This window comes from Mirounga leonina, unplaced genomic scaffold (assembly GCF_011800145.1).
Source record: "Mirounga leonina isolate KUSES-001 unplaced genomic scaffold, KU_Mleo_1.0 Mir_154, whole genome shotgun sequence".
In the NCBI taxonomy this organism is placed as follows: Eukaryota; Metazoa; Chordata; class Mammalia; order Carnivora; family Phocidae; genus Mirounga; species Mirounga leonina.
In genome coordinates this window covers 47,825,791-47,843,197 of record NW_023270389.1, presented here as the reverse complement: position 1 = coordinate 47,843,197, position 17,407 = coordinate 47,825,791, and the positions used below count along the sequence as shown (strand labels likewise).

Below are 17,407 nucleotides of genomic sequence, written 5' to 3'. Positions count from 1 at the left end.
TATTCTCTAACCAGGTGCAGGTGCTCAGCATAAGCCTGGAGTAATGATGAGAATTGTATTTAATCAGTGCTGGAATTTTTTAAGGCTTGTTTGTACCATAGAGGGGTCAAGGATAGCACAAGAGATAAAGTGGGTAAATGTACAAGTTGTTTTAGTGATAGGTAAGGAATTTAACCCAAGTAAGAGAGAGAGAAGGAAGAGTGAAAAAGTAGTGTTGGTAACTGGATTGGGAATTCTGGTGCAGTCAGTACTTACTGGATTCAGGATAACCAAGGGAGTAGTAGAGGCTGAGAGTGGTAAAAGGTAAGATCATTGAATGGAAGAGAAGTCAAGGAACTGAGAGACCAGGGTAGTAAGAGTATCATCTATGTGAAGATAACAGTCACCAAGATAGGAAAATAATGTTGGTTTTTGGACTCTTTCTCCAACTACCAACACCTTTAAGATACAATGGGAAAAAAGACTAGTAGCTCTGTTAATGACAGAAACATAAGTGTTATAATCTAGTGCTCTCTTGTCCAGTATGGTAACCACTAGCCACATGTGGATATTAAATTTAAATCATTCTAATTAAACTTAAAATTTAGTTCCTCACTCATACTAGCCATGTTGCCAGTACTCAGTAGTCATGTGTGGCTAGTGGACATTGTATTGGGCAGCACAGACATAGATCATTTTCATCACACAAAATTCGATCAGACAGCGTTGATCTAGTGCTTGAACTTAGTAGAAGCTGGAGGATGGTAGAGAGGAAAGAATTGTGAAGAGCAAGGAGCCAGGATTGCACCCAACTCAAATCTAGGCTCATGTTACAAAAAAAGAAAGAGAAGGCTTAAAGAAAAGGTTAAGGATGGGGCTTATGCAGAGGATGGGCCATGAGACCCAGAAGGTACAGTTGGAAAGGTGTAAACGGTCTATGAATGGATATACAAAATGTATACACATAGAGTGGAATATTATTTAGCATTAAAAAGGAATGAAATTCTGACATGTTACACCATGGATGAATCTTGAAGACGTTATACTAGGTGAAATTAGCCAGACAAAAGGACAGATACTGTATGTTTCTGTTTATATGAGGTACCAAGAGTAGTCAAATTCATAGAGACAGAAAATAGAAGAAAGTTGCTAGGGGCCAAAAGGAGGGGGGAATAGGAGTTACTGTACAGTGGGTGTGGGGTTTCAGTTTGGGAAAATGAAGAGTTCTATCCATGCATGGTTGGTGGTGATGGTTGTTTGAATAACTAAAGTGTACACTTGAAAATGGTTAAATGGTGAATGTTATGTATATTTTACCACAATTAAAAAAAACAGGGTCTATTAAGGTGACTGAATATACAAACAATACACAAAATCAATTGTATTTGAAGCAATTTGAAAATATCACTTGAAAGGACACCATTTACAATATCAATAAAAGAAATATAATAGCAAATAATAAATGGAATAATACAAGCAAGACCTTTTTTTTCCCCCCAAGTAGTGGTCTCAGAATACTTTAATTTGCCTTTGGTTTAAACCTGACCAAGTATAGTCCATGAAACATTGCCCATCCCCAGAGTGAGTGGTCTAGAGTAGGACTATGACAGGTGATTTAGCTGATTAGCTTCTTCCTTACAGCCTTTTTTTCCAAGGCTGAGGGCTGGGTTCTCTTTTTCTTTGCCGTGTATTTGTAATACCAACCCTTAAGTATATGCAAGACTTACATTCAGAGAACTATAAAACTTTACAGGAAGTCATTAAAGAAGAACTAAATAGATGGAACAATATCCCTTAGTCATGGATAGGAAAGTTTAAAGATGCCCCTTCTCCCCAAATGTATGTAGAGATTATATGCACCTTGAATCAAAGTCCCAGTCTGGGACAAGATTGCTTATAAAATTTACATGGAAATGTAAAGGGTCAGGATAGCCCAAGTTATTTCTGAAGAAGAAAATGGGGTTGGAGACTTGGACACTTGCCCTAACAGATATCAAGATGTATTGTATTAAAAAAAAAAAAAAAGATGTATTGTATTATTTAGGTAATGTACAGTTAGTGCAGGTGTAGACATGTCCATGTAGACAGTGGAACAGAATAAAGAACCCAAAACTAGATAATTGATTTTATAGAACTCTGATATATGACAGTGTGGCATTGTAAATCAGTGGAGAAATGAGGGGCTGTTTATTAATTGGAGCTGGGAAATAAGTTATCAGTTTGGGGGAAAAAATGAAGCCTCAGAAGTCATTGTAGATGAATTAAAGACTTATGTGAAATGAAAAATTGGGAAGCTTTTAGAAGAGAAAAATAGCTTAATATCTCTCTGGCTTGGTATGAATAGATTCCAACTTGGAATCTGTAAGGGTATTTCAGATAAGATACAAAAACCTCAAACGATGAAAGAAAAGATGAAAAAATTTTACCACATTAAAGTAAGAATTTCTGTTCATCAAAAGATATTTTAAAGAAAATTGAAAAGCCCCAGAATGATGGGGGAAGATAATGTGAAGCAGTTGTAACTGATCAAGAATTTACATCTAGAATATACATATATATACACATATATACATATGTATCTTACAAAGAAAAAAGAAAAAATAAGAAAAATAGAAAAGTAGGCATTATAATAGTACTTCAGAGAAGAAGACATGTATAGGGAAGCAGTGAAAATGAGTGAACTACAGCCACACACAACATTATGGGTGAAATTTCAGGGGCGCCTGGGTGGCTCAGTCGTTAAGCGTCTGCCTTCGGCTCAGGTCATGATCACAGGGTCCTGGGATCGAGCCCCGCATTGGGCTCCCTGCTCCATGGGAAGCCTGCTTCTCCCTCTCCCACTCCCCCTGCTTATGTTCCCTCTCTCGCTGTCTCTTTCTCTGTCAAATAAATAAATAAAATTTAAAAAAAAAAACAAACTTCAGTGTCAGAACATTGAATGAATAAAGCCAAAGATTAAAAATAGTATGATATTCTTTAGTCAAAAATGAAAATTTAAGAGAATGATAAACACAAAATTTGGGAGGGAGATTACTGGACACTTAAAGAGAGTCAAGGAGGGTGGGGTGCCTGGTGGCTCAGTTAGTTAAGCATTTGCCTTTGGCTCAGGTTGTGATCTCTGGGTAGTGGGATTGAGCCCCACATCCGGCTTCCCCCCCCACCCCCGCTTGTGCTCTCTCTCTCTCTCAAAAAATAAAATCTTTAAAAAAAAAAAAGGCGCCTGGGTGGCTCAGCCGGTTAAGCGTCTGCCTTCGGCTCAGGTCATGATCCCAGGGTCCTGGGATCGAGCCCCGCATCGGGCTCCCTGCTCCACAGGAAGCCTGCTTCTCCCTCTCCCACTCCCCCTGCTCGTGTTCCCTCTCTCGCTGTGTCTCTCTCTGTCAAATAAATAAATTAAAATCTTTAAAAAAATAAAAAATTAAAAAAAAGTCAAGGGAGTTGGATATGAAAGGAGCGCATATGTAGATGTATTATTGGTGTATGGTTCTTCGGTAGGAAAATTAATGCATGTGTATTTGTCACAAAATTTAAGAATAAATCAATTTAACAAGAAAGCCATATCAGGGACTAATTGAGTGTCATGAACAAAAGATTATAATTAATCTGCATCTAAGGTTCAAAATAAATAACTTATTTATGCAAATGAACACATTTGTACATATTGTATGAGGATACAAATCAAGGTGATGAGGGGTGATCTGGGAATCTTGTATTTCGTATGGTGACTGACATGAACAGGGATTCATCCAAATTTTCCCAAAGTAGATTGTTATGGTAACATGGTGTAGAGATCTGGCCAGGAACATTTGGAGTTCCCACATTCATGCACCAGTGAACATGTGAAGAGCTTTGCCCCTGGTTGTCATGCTCTTAGCCAGAGGAAGAGTGTGGTGCCTAAAACATGGAGAGTTGAAACTTTGTGAACCACTTTGTTTTCCCCTTTTTTGGAGGGAAGAGTATAGTGAAGTAACATCGTAGGGATAACATTAAGAACATCAGAGAAAGATTTGAAAAGGAGAAAAAGAAAATCAGGACTTCTTAGATAATAGCTTTGGTACATGGGCTTTGGATGAGTTTCTGAGCTATCATTGGAAACACCTTATTTTAACATCTAATTAATTATTTTGTCCATACTCTTCCTGTAAATAGTCTTCCTGAAACAAGTCTCTGCTATCCCACACCAGACTGAATCCTTTTAATCTGGTTATTGATTATTGTGAAAATTCCAAAATGTAAGTTATTTTTATACATAGTATTTTTTTAAGATTTTATTTATTTGAGAAAGAGAAAGAGAGTACAAGAGAGAGGCACAAGCAGGGGGCAGGGGCTGAGGGAGAGGGAGAAGCAGACTCCCCACCAAGCTGGGAGCCCAGCGCAGGGCTCGATTCCAGGACCCTGAGATCATGACCTGAGCCAAAGGCAGACGCTTAACCAATTGAGCCACCCAGGTGCCCCTTTTTATACATATTAGACCATGTAGTTCTTTACTACAGTTCTGTGTTTCAGATGTGGTAAAATCAGTTGTGTTTCTCCTGATATTGTACCAAAGTTTTTGAAGGATTAAGAAAAAAAGAACAGGTTTATTGTTACCCCTGCTGTGTCACATCACTGTATTTTCCATATCCAAATACTCTGTTAGGTGGGAGAGAAAGGGATAGTTGGACTTACAGGTAGCAGCAGAGATTTGTACCTGATCTTGAAAATGCTATTAAGTATGTTGAAGCTGTGCCAAGCAAAAGATTATGCAACTGCTGTTTTAGACCATGGACTACCTAAAATATTAAAACAAAAGACTCCTTAAAATCTTTTGTTTTAAAGAGGGAGGAATGCTGATCAGACATTTTCCTGATAAAGATTATCTGAAAATAATCTGCATCTTGGAGCCCATGAAAAAATAAATTCCAACATGAATCCCAGTTGTACTCCTTGTAATACTATATATAAAGAGTAGTGGATTTGGCATCAGAATATTCCTTATCTCCAGAACCAAACTGAGACGCTGAAAAACAGGGACCTGTGCCTTTGTGGGTGGATGACTGAGAGAGTATTAGTATGTTCTGCTTCTTGCTAATCCTGTGATCAACTTTGAATCTCTGTCTCCTCATCTCTAAATTAATCTTCAGATTTTCTGTTAACCTCATAGAATTAGGTGAGCATTTTATAGGTGGGTGTATTTTGTGTGCTAAAAAAATAACATTTTATGACAAAGTGAAGTTTGTTACATCATAATGAAATAGTAACTGTATGTTTAAAGAAAAAAATACATTTTTCCAGAGTCTTTGAAATACTTAAAAACGTATTTTCTGAATTTTTAATTAATATTTTTTAAATATCCTTTTTTAATTCAAGTATAATTAGCATACAGTGTTATATTAGTTTCAGATGTACAATATAGTGATTCAACAATTCTTTACATTTCTCAGTGCTCATCAAGATAAGTGTTCTCCTAATTCCCTCTATTTCATCCATTCCCCCCCATCTCCCCTAGCAACCACCAGTCTGTTCTCTATATTTAAGAGTCTGCTTTTGTTTTTTTAGGGTTTTTGTTTGTTTGTTTTGGTCTCTTTTTTTCTTTGTTCATTTGTTTCTTAAATTCCACACATGAGTGAAATCATATGATACTTGTCTTTCTTTTATTTGACTTATTTCACTTAGCATTATATACTCTAGGTCCATCCATGCTATTGCAGATGTCAAGATCTCATTCTTTTTTATGACTGAGTAATATGCCATTGTATATCTATATATACCACATCTTCTTTACCCATTCATCTGTCAAGGAACACTTGGGTTGCTTCCATACTCAGCTACTGTAAATAATGCTGCAATAAACATGTTTAAGGAGTGCATGTATCTTTTCAAATTCGTTGGTTAAATGCCCAGTAGTGGAATTACTGGATCATATAGTAATTCGATTTTTAATTTTTTGAGGAACTTTCATACCATGTCACAGTGGCTGCACCAATTTGCATTCCCACCGACAGTGCATGAGGACTCCTCCTTCTCCACATCCTTGCCAACACAAAATACCAATAGCATTTTTACCAGAACTAGAACAAATAATCCTAAAATTTGTATGGAGCCATGAAAGACCCCAAATAGTCAAAGCATTCTTGAAAAAAGAACAACAGAGCTGGAGGCATCACAATCCCAGATTTCAAGATACTCTACAAAGCTGTAGTAATCAAAACATATGTTACTGGCACAAAAATAGGCACATAGATCAATGGAGCAGAATAAGGTCCAGAAATAAACCTATGCTCGTATAGCCAGTTAATCTGAGACAGAGGAGGCAAGACTATCCAATGGGAAAAAGACAGTCTCTTCAACAAATGGTGTTGGGAAAACCGGACAGCTGCATGTGAAAGAATGAAATTGTACTGCTTCCTTATACCATACACAAAAATAAACTCAAAATGGATTAAATGTGAGACCTGAAACCATAAAATTCCTGGAAGAAAATATAGGCAGTAATGTCTTTTGCATCAGCTGTAGGAACATTTTTCTAGATAAGTCTCCTTGGCAAAGGAAACAAACACAAAATTAAGCTTTTTGGACTATACCAAAATAAAAGGTTTCTGTACAGCAAAGGAAACCATCAACAAAATAAAAAGCCTATTGAATGGAAGAATATATTTATAAATGATAGATCTGAGAAGGGATTAATATCCAAAATATATAAAGAACTTATACAACTCAACAGCAAAAAAAATCCAATTTAAAAATGGGCAGAGGACCCGAATAGACCTTTTTCCAAAGAAGACGTGCAGACAGCCAACATGAAAAGTTGCTCAACATCACTGATGCCTGGGGAAATGCACATCAAAACCACAATGAGGTATCACACCTGTCAGAATGGCTGAAATCAATAACGCAAGAAATAACACGTAGTTAATACTATTTTGGGTAATTGACCTTACTTTTCTTTTATTCCCCTTGATTGTCTTCATTTTCCTCAAAGGACACTCACTGCAAATCTACCCCTTAAGCTTCCTAAAACAATTTCTGTTGATTGTTCAACTGTATGTGATATAGCACTGATGAACAGGATCAAAGAAAAAGTGTCTTGTTAAAAATCCAAAAATGTGAATCACAGTTTTATGGTTATTGTTAGGACTAGCCAAGAAAAATTGTTACTGAAACCACAAAATTCAGTATTTATCTCTTAATGATTATGCAAGAATGATCTTTATCTTTGAGGAGGCAGGGGACAGTGTATTAAAATATTTGGACATTTGAGCTGGATATGAATATGTGATTATTTTAAGTTAGGAAAATGATCAACAAAATTCTTGAACCATTTAAAATAGTGAAGATGAGGGACGCCTGGGTGGCTCAGTTGGTTAAGCGTCTGCCTTCGGCTCAGGTCATGATCCTAGGGTGCTGGGATCAAGTCCCACATTGGGCTCCTTGCTCAGCAGGGAGCCTGCTTCTCCCTCTTTCTACTGCTCCCCCTGCTTGTGCTCTCTCTTTCTCTCTCTGACAAATTAATAAATCTTTTAAAAAATTTAAAAATAAAATAGTGAAGATGAGAAATAATGTATTATTATTTACTCCTTAGTTAATGATTTTATGTACAACAAAGGATATTATATTTTATAAAATGTGGATTTATTTATTTTTAGAGACAGCACGAGTGGGAGGGGCAGAGGGATAGAAAGAGAAAATCTCAAGCAGACTCTGTGCTGAGCAGAGAGCCCGATGCAGGGCTCGATCATGGTGCTGAGATCATGACCTAAGCTAAAACCAAGAGTTGGCCGCTTAACTGACTGTGCCACCCAGGCACCCCTGGAGTTATTATTTTAATAGACATGTCTGATTTTGTTTCATTTATACACTAGTGAAGTATAATTGAAGAAGGTATAACTTTGAAATTTAAATTTGTAGTAAATATAGCTTCAAGTCTTTGCTGTAATAAAATGGAATTTTGGAATAACTTAGACTTTTCTGTTTGTTTTTTAGTTACTAAGTCGAAAAGACAAAACTACCTTTGAAAAATTAGAATATGTAATGAGTAAAGAAGATAATTACAAAAGACTAAGAGACTATATAAGTAGCTTAAAGATGACGCCTTGCATTCCCTATTTAGGTGAGTAATGTCACTGTGTGTTCATTATGCCCAGTTGTTCTGTCTTGATTAATCAGTAATTTATATGAAATCCAGGATATTTTAAAAGTGTGTATATCCTTTAACGACATTACTGCCAGACTGTTAAGTTTAAAAAATTGAGTAAAGAAATATGTTACCTTGTTACCTGGAATGTATTTTCATATTAAATTAGCCTTTTGCCCTTAAGGTTTTTCATAGACTATCATTTTTTCTTAAAGATGGACAGTGGAAAAATAATACATTTTAGCTCTTTTCGTAATGCTTTTAAAGAGTGAAATAGTGTGCAATGAAGTTTAATGCTGCAAAAACATTTAACATTAACTAAAGAAATTGATCAAAAGATTTACTGAATTTATTTTCAATATCATGAGTTCCTATTATCTTATATAGTTGGCGGATCTCTTAGGGTGAGTTATGAAAAGTAGTCTCAATGAATGTTGGTATTGTTTTCCTGGATGGTGTAAGTTATTTAGCTGTGAAAATTTAGCTAAGTGCTGAGACAACCAAATGTTTACTTTATATATCATTTCACTAAGACTTTATCTCCTTATTATATATTTTACAGTGCTTATAAATTCCAAGAAGTGTTTAACCAAATACATATGTTTATTTTCAACAAAAAAGGAATAATGCTTTGTTAGGTGTTTGAATGAAGTCTCATACCGCCTATTTTAAAATGTGTGTGTAAGTTTAAATACAGAAAGTACTCTATATGATATATGCCTAGCATATATTAAGATAAATTGGTTTGATCCTGTGCAGAGAGTAATCAAATGATAGAGTTGTTTCTAATAACCCTTTTTGTCCTCTATCTCCATGGTCTTCATGTAATTACTCACACTGGATTTCACAGTAACTATTTTTGTATGTAATTGAGAAATCTGTTATTTGTTTAAATGTCTCAGTGTTGTCTTTGAGGTCTTTATGATACCAGTGACTAGAAGACAAAGTAGAGACAGAGGCAATTGAGAATACTTTCATTCAGCTGCATTAGAGCATCAGCCTTAGTTTTTCAGAGAAGAACTCACGAGAAGTAGAACATCATAGGATTCCAGTGAAAATAGGGAATGTTGTGCATTCTGGTTGAAGGCAGAATATCCCAAGCACAGCATGGATAATGGCCACTACAAAGCAGAATACTGTGTCGTTTCTTTGATAAAAAAAGTATAGGGCCATAGTACACATGACTCCATCAGAGAGGCTGTAAGCTAGATGTTAGGAGAAACTTTCTGCATGTGCTCAACTTTTCACCATGGCCTTGGCTGTGCCCATTCTTGAAAATGTCATTGGGGGTGAGGAAGAATAGGGGATTTTTAAAAAATTATCAATATCTTCATACTCTGTAAGAACATAAACTTTTTATAACTTAAAGAACGTTAGACTGAGAATCAGCAACCCTCAATTCCAGAATGGCTCTTCTGTATTAACTTTTCAAGTCATTGAATTGTCTTATTTGAGCCTTGGTTCTCCTTACTTGGAAATACACAAAGGACCAGAATCATGTTCTTCTTTAGGCTGGATGGAACCATGGTGATTTCTTCTATTCACTTATTTTATAATTTAGAAAATTAAGGTCCAGAAGGTGGAAGGCTTGACTTAATAGTCCTAAGACCAAGTTACTGACCGATCTGCATTCTGAAGTCTTTCCAGTTGTCTCTGTTAAATTCTCTTTCCAAAATTGACTGATTCTATAATCGTATTTGTTTCTCACGGAAATGTTTTTCTCAAATTCCACAATTATGTATCTTTTAGAAAAAGAAATAAAGATTCTTTTTTGTTGAAAATGAGCAAATGAATATAAATCTTGGTGCCATGATGTCTAGTTCAGGAGGCTGCTTTACATTTTTCCACAGCAGAGACTTCAGTACAGGATTTGAAGTTGTCTGTGCATCTGCATACATATTTACCCTGTCATGTATGTAGAGAAGAAACAGAGAGAAGGGGAGGAAACCACCAGCATGATTGGAGTTTAGTGGAATCTGGAAAGGTTGTTGTCTATTAGAGAGTATACCTATTTTCTCCCAGCCTTGGTACCTGAAACAAACACAGTGATATTCCTGTTAGTTAAAGCAAATGAGGCGAATATTGAGGTGCAGAAGTTGATTTGGAAAAAATATTAGAACCATTATCTTTCCTGTATCTTCAGTTTGGTCTCCAGTGGTTGACTACTTCTCTCTTCAGTTCATTTTCATTTTATATGTTCTCATGCCCCAGACTCTTCCTTCTCACTATTTACCTAAGCTAATAAAGTACCCTATTCCTTTCTCCTTTTCTTGCTGTTTTCTTTTGCTCAGCATGCGGTTGTCTCCCTCTTCAGTCATAGAAATGTTCCCAATAGGGATGCCTGGGTGGCTCAGTCGGTTAAGCGTCTGCCTTCGGCTCGGGTCAGGTCCTGGGATCGAGTCCCGCATCGGGCTCCCTGCTCCGCGGGGAGCCTGCTTCTCCCTCTGCCTCTCTCTGTCTCTCTGTCTCTCATGAATAAATAAATAAAATCTTTAAAAAAAAAAAAAAAAGAAATGTTCCCAATAAGGTCACCATTGATTTCCTAGTTGAAATGTTTGATAGGGGGTTGCCTGGGTGACTCAGTCATTAAGAGTCTGCCTTCGGCTCAGGTCATGATCCCAGGGTCCTGGGATTGAGCCCCACGTCGGGCTCCCTGTTCAGCGGGAAGCCTGCTTCTCCCTCTCCCACTCCCTCTCTTGTGTTCCCTCTCTCGCTGTGTCTCTCTCTGTCAAATAAAGAAAGAAAATCTTAAAAAAAAAAAAAAAAGTCTGGTAGGTATTTCTCAAGCCTCATATTAATTTTATGAGGTTTATGGTAGTTACTTGTTTCTTGAAATTTTCCAGGAGTAGCACCATTCTCTTGGTTTACCTTTACTTTCTGGCTTTTGTTTTATTGAGTCCTGTTTCTCTGCATTTTTTTTTTTACATCTATTCTTCTGAAAGTCTCAGTGCACTGCTTTTACTTATGCTGTACTCTCTGGAGTGGTCTCATTCAGACTTCTTCCATAATTCACCCAGTTCAATCCCAGATCTAGCCTACCAGTTCTGGTACATCCAGCTGTCTAGCAATTCCCAGTGCCTAGTAACATTTTAGATATCAAATACCAATTGGATGAGATGTCTGTAGGTAACTCTAATTCAGCGTGTTTAGAAGTAACTTCGTCATCCTTCCTCCTTCCTCTAAACCTATCTTAATCTCCTCACTTGGTCTTCCAGTGAGCATGGTGTAGCATTATCTATGCCACTCCACCACACTGAAAACCTAGGTTTTTTACTGGAATTATCCTCTAATTTTCATGTTGCCTAATGAAATGAGATTCGTGTTTCTGAGAGTTATCCAAGAATTAGAAACTGAAAGGGGAAAAAATGGCAAAGAACTGAAGTTAAAATACAACATACTTTTTAGCATCTACATAATTTTATATGTTGGTAGTCTTCATGTAATAGTTCATCCCGGTGCTAGTTTGTGAATAAGCATCTGAGGTTGTGAGATAATTGTGGAACATTTGGCAATATACACTTTTGGTAGACTGGAGAAAGGAAAACTTAACGTTTGTTAGATAAGTTATTATGACTCAGTTTGTTTCCATCATGAAAATAATCCTTTTAATGTAGTGACAGTTCTGTTGTACAGCGAACCTTGAGATTAAATGCATTCCATCTTCCAAAACATACATGCTTTTTCTAAGAAAATGTGAAGCATATTCAATTTATACAACTTTTTGACTGCTTGATTTAATATCTTACGCAGCTGGTTTGTTTTTTCATTCCTGATCTTTAATACTGAAGTGTTTTAAAGAATGAAGACTAAACAACAGTTTATGTCCTGTTAATATTTGCTTTTTTCATATTTTATTCTAATTTAAAATTGATGAGGACTGTGGTTTTTATATTTAAGTTGTCTTGTTTTCGGAATCCTTTCCCACTCTTAGGAAACTAGTGCAGTTGGCCCAAATGTCAACATTTACAAGATGCTGTTGGATAGGACAGAACTTGCCCTGAAGATGTCGGAAAGATGGTACTCGTTATGCATACTGGTAGCTTCTATTTAACTATCTCTCCTCAGTATACAGAATTTGCATAATGCCACCTTTTATCCCTTATGGTGCAAAGGTTCTTATGGAAAGAGTGTATCAACAGAAAGAATCTATAGTGCACAGAGAAAAGGTGAAGGCAAATCATCTGTTTGTTAACATGAGAGATGGAGTCCAAACTTAGGGTGTTTTTGCTTCTAAGCATTATGACCAAAACCAGCCATTCTTAGAGAAGCTTTAAAAAGGAGGTGGCAGTTTATATGCTGACAAAACTCTTAGTTTGATACTGCCAAATTTATCTACAATTCAATGTGGATTAAATTATAAGAAGTAAAAATGTTTTCTTGGCTTTCAACTCATCGTCCCTTGAAAAATTGTCTCTTCTGTTGGTTTGCATTCAAGGTAAAAATTAGTCAGCCTGGACAGTATAGTGAAAAATTCTTAGAATAAGGATGCAGTATTTCTGGAGAGGAATAGTTTGGCAAATCTCAAGGAAAAAATTGTTTTATATGAGAATTGTTGCTTTAAATCTGAAAATTATTAACAGCACTCATTTGTTCTTGTCATTGGAGAAAAATCTTAAGGGGCTTATTGAAGAATTTGGTGTGGGAAGTTTTGCTTTGCTGGAGAGAGAAAAATAGAATGTTGTGCAAAAATAAAAATTTAGTTGTATGAAATGTAAATATTCTTTTGTGTGCATATCCTAGCCTCATTTCTACTTTATTCATGTAGTTTGGGGGAAAAGCAGTAGCTTAATAAGCTTAGGATGTTTTCTGGGAAAGAAGGCATGTTTTAAAAAAACAGAAATAAATAATTGTTATAGTTCTTTTTATTGCTTTTGATCAAGTAGAAGCAAAGAAGTTTCTGTAAAATCTCCTGCCTTTCTGTAGTACATGCGTACATTGTTTTGATGTGTCTACGTGTGACTCCTCTCACTCTTGTAAGAGACTCCCTCCCCCACACACACACTTTAATTTTTGATTTGTTAGATACTCATAATTGGCCTTTTTTTTTTTTTTTGAGAAAAGAAAAGCTGTCCTTATAATCTTCTGTAATATCGTGTCCCCTCCATTCTTGATTCTGAAAAGCACCATTTTATTTTCACTATGATGTTTCATTCATCTTTCTCTCCCTTGGCAGAGTATAAGCTCTTATCTCTTGGTTCAAGGCTTTATCCTTAGCATCTAGAACAAAAGTAGGCACTTACTATTTATTGGTTGAATTAATTAATGATCCCTTTCTGGCTCTTCTCATTGCTCCAGTAACTTTATTGTTTTAAATACAATAGATTTATTAATGAGGCAGTTTAGTATACATCAGCTTCCTACCCACCCCAGTTTTCTTTTGGTATATGAGCTGGCCAACAAGTATCTGGTCAGCAGTATGGGTGGTGCCACAAAACGGACTTTGTCCCTGCCCTTATGGGAGTTAACATCTCTTTAATACCAGAGGCTCAGATTGACATCATTACCTTGTGAATAATCTCTTCTCTCTCCTGTGTCGTGGAAGTAGTACATTTCATTGCCAGGCCTTGTTAGTGGTGTCCTCATCACACCTAATAAAATGTTTAAAGAAAGCATGCCTAAACTAACAATGATCTTCTGATTTCATCTGATCCTCTCTCATTTTTCAGTAGTTTTAACCTATCTTGATCTCTTAGTAGGATACAGTTCTCTATTTTACTTTATTTTTTTATTTTCTAAAGATTTTATTTATTTATTTATTTGACAGAGAGAAAGCACACATGTGCACAAGCAGGGGGAGCACCAGAGGGAGAGGGAGAAGCAGGCTCCCCACTGAGCAGGGAGCCCGATGCGGGACTCAATCCCAGGACCCTGGGATCATGACCTGAGCCGAAGGCAGACGCTTAACCGACTGAGCCATCCAGGCGTCCCTATTTTACTTTAGTTTTAGAAATTTCTACTAACCCGTGTACAAATATTTTTCAAAAATATTAGGTTTTTATCCACATTTTTATTCAGGTAATTTTGACAAAACCCAAAGCTGTCTGCAGCTCTGTGGAAATTAATGAGTTTTCCTCTTCTCCCTTGGTAGAGTTTTACTTGCTTAAACATATAAAAGGTTCCGACACTGGGTCTCAAAAATGTCTAATGGTCCAAAAATATCACTGGCTTTTGATATTTCAAGACTTTTATTCCCTTTTCCTTTCTTTGGTTTGATTTGTAGATAATATACACCATGGAGTACTTTACCTTCTTCTTCTCACTAGATTATATATTGTATTCTAAAACAGCAATAAAGCATGTTCAGTCACTTTCTTTTGAATCCCGAGAATGAGCTCTGACCAAATGGCAGCTAGCCCTAGCTTTTTCTTTAGCCAAAATTACATCTGCATTTTCCATTACCTCACATACCCTTTTTGCCCTCATTCTTTTTTATATATCTAAAATTCCTCGAACATTCTTTAATGGTAATTTTCTGGTTTACTGTAGATCACTTGAGGACTTATGATATAAAAAGTCTGGGGCTAGGGTTGCATTAATTTCTTTACCCTGTTCATAGTCCTTATTTAAGAGCTTTTACCTTAAAAATAATGTGTAGCAGCTAGACAGATCTGCATTTTAATCATAAACAGAGTCGGACTCTCCCCGCCCCCCCCCCCCGTTCCAGTAGCTTTGCCAGTGGCATTTCTGCTTGTTGATGTTTCAGTAAAAACATTTTGTAATTTTTTGAGCAAACCTTAACAGGAAAAGAATAATAAAAATCTTAGTAACTGACATTTATTCAGCACTTAATCCTGTATGCCCAACTCTGTTTTACATAAATTATCTAATTCTTAACAGTATTATAAGGTAAGTGATACTATTATTATTCATATTTTAATAGTGAAGAAACAGACAAGGGGGGTTAAATTGACTTGCTATAAAGATAAGCATTATAACTATTTCATTTATAGTTCAAAGAAAGCATTAGGGAATAATATTAATATTTTGGGTATCTGTATTGAAATTAAAATTTTGAGTTCATTTGTCAAGTCTTTCCTATAATTATCTATAGAATTACAACTTAATAACTATTACTCCCACTGATAAAATTATTATTTTTTTTTATATTTTTTAAAGATTTTATTTATTCATTTGAAAGAGAGAATGAGATAGAGAGAGCATGAGAGGAAGGAGGGTCAGAGGGAGAAGCAGGCTCCCTGCCGAGCAGGGAGCCCAATGCGGGACTCGATCCCGGGAGTCCAAGATCATGACCTGAGCCGAAGGCAGTCGCCCAACCAACTGAGCCACCCAGGCACCCTCCCACTGATAAAATTAAAAAGTGAACTTGTTTTTAGATGGCTTTAGGGAAGGAGGGGGAGGGGACTTGGGCATTGTAAGTGGAATCATTCTTTTCTAACTTGGTTATCTTTCATAGACACTAAAAAGACTATAATTTTTTAGGGTATAATCTTTAACTTACTATTAAGTATATAAAAATCATATTAGTACAGGTTTATAAGTAATTTTGAACATTTTCATAATTTCAGAAGTTTTTATACACTTATTATATTATTACCAGTAGGAGTCCTAAGAAATACAACACTAGAAGAATTAGCATTCTCATATCATGACTCATACATAGAGTCAAGTGAGCACTAGACTGAAAATTTGCTTGTTATACTCTACCAGGCTTGGAGCCTGAGGATAAGTTTATTTGTAGATACCTACTGAATTTCAAGGCATTGTCTAATACTGGCATTATTCAAAATCTTAAGTTTTTAAAGTCTATGTCAGAGATGCCAAGTTGCCTAGACATTGATGGTATCTCCCACTGAGTACAGAATAGAGTCTAAATCATTCTTAGGATAAGTTTCATTTCATTTATTAAAAATAACTGAATCCTTTTGTAACCCAGCTCCAAGGTTACAGTTCAATCTTACTGAAGGTAGGGCAACCATGTCTTTATTCCTAGGTAACCTGTGTCCACAAGTGACCTGTTTAATCTCTCAAAAGATCCTCATTTGGCTGAAATTCCTACCATGAATATCCTCACCTTAATTTTTCTTTATTTTGTCTTATGATCTGGTTTCTTAGGGCTGTTGGGTTTGCAAATGAAGATCATAGATCAAAGTAATTTTATGTCTGAAAACTTGGGTAGTATTTCTTTTTAACACATTTGTTGATCACCTACTCTATGCAAGGCACCACGGCAAGTGTGGCAGAAAGTACATAGATGAATAGTAATAATCTGATAGCCAAAGTCTACGGAGTCCTTACTTACATCAAGGATTTTTATTCTAAATGTTCTACCACATGTATTTATTTACATAAATTTTCATTTGATTTTCGTAGTAACCACATGAGCTAGGTACTGTTTGTATCCTCATTTTATAGGTAAGAAAACAGAGTATAAAGACCACCCCAGGTAACACAGCTAGTAAATTGGTAGAGTTAGGCCAAAGACCCAAGCAGTACTGACTTTAGAACTTACCCTTAGCCGTCATATAATTCTGCTGCTTATTCCCTGCTCTCTAGGAACTCCAGAACAGAGCTATATCGTGTCTGTAAAGGAGAACAGAGTGGGCCCAGTGGCCAGGACAGTTTAGCATTCAGCCCAGTTTTCTAGTTTGTATGTGGACTTTCACATCATTCTAGTTTTACTAATATAATGTTCCTTTTCTGTGAAAATTCTGTAAGACTTGCCTTTGTTAGGGTTTTGGATGTTTAAGTGAATGCTGTAGTTCTGTCAATAAATGGAATGCCCTAGGAAAATTTTATTCCGGTAAGATTTGATATAACAACTAGATGCCTAATTTGTCCCAGAAATCTTTTTTTTAAATAAGATTTTTAAGATTTGTTTATTTGAGAGAGGGGGAGAGCATGAGCAGAGGAGAGGGGCAGAGAGAGGGAGAAGCAGGCTCCGGGCTGAGCAGGGCGCCCAATGGGGGACTCAATGCCAGGACCCTGGGATCATGATTTGAGCCAAAGGCAAATGCTTAACCAACTGACTCACCTGGGCGCCCCATCCCAGAAATCTTACACCAGATTTTTTGTTGTTGTTGTTCTGGGGATGGTAGGAGGGACTTCAAAACCATTTGAAGATGACCATAAGTAAAAAAAAGAATAATAATACTATAAGGTTTTGACGTTCTCTTTACTTCTTTCACCAGAATTTTAATTTTAACACGTGACAGGAAAAACATTGGTTATGTTGGTAGGCATGAGTTGTTCCAATGGTCATCTTCAGTTCTGATTGGGTTTTTCTTTTTGCTTGAAGCAAAAGTCGTGAGATCTCTCTAAAATTTTAGTTCGCGAATGAAGGGAAGGCCATCTGTA

The 17,407-nt window shown here is 36.4% G+C and overlaps 1 protein-coding gene across 2 annotated transcripts in view; it reads left to right on the top strand.

The window, feature by feature from the left end:
• RALGPS2 (Ral GEF with PH domain and SH3 binding motif 2) overlaps positions 1-17,407 on the top strand; it is a 156,087-nt gene that overhangs the window by 74,198 nt on the left and 64,482 nt on the right. For both annotated transcript variants that reach the window (XM_035010709.1, XM_035010710.1), the window contains exon 8: positions 7,942-8,068. In XM_035010709.1, the coding sequence (XP_034866600.1) occupies positions 7,942-8,068 (127 nt within the window). The remainder of the gene's footprint in view (positions 1-7,941; positions 8,069-17,407) is intronic.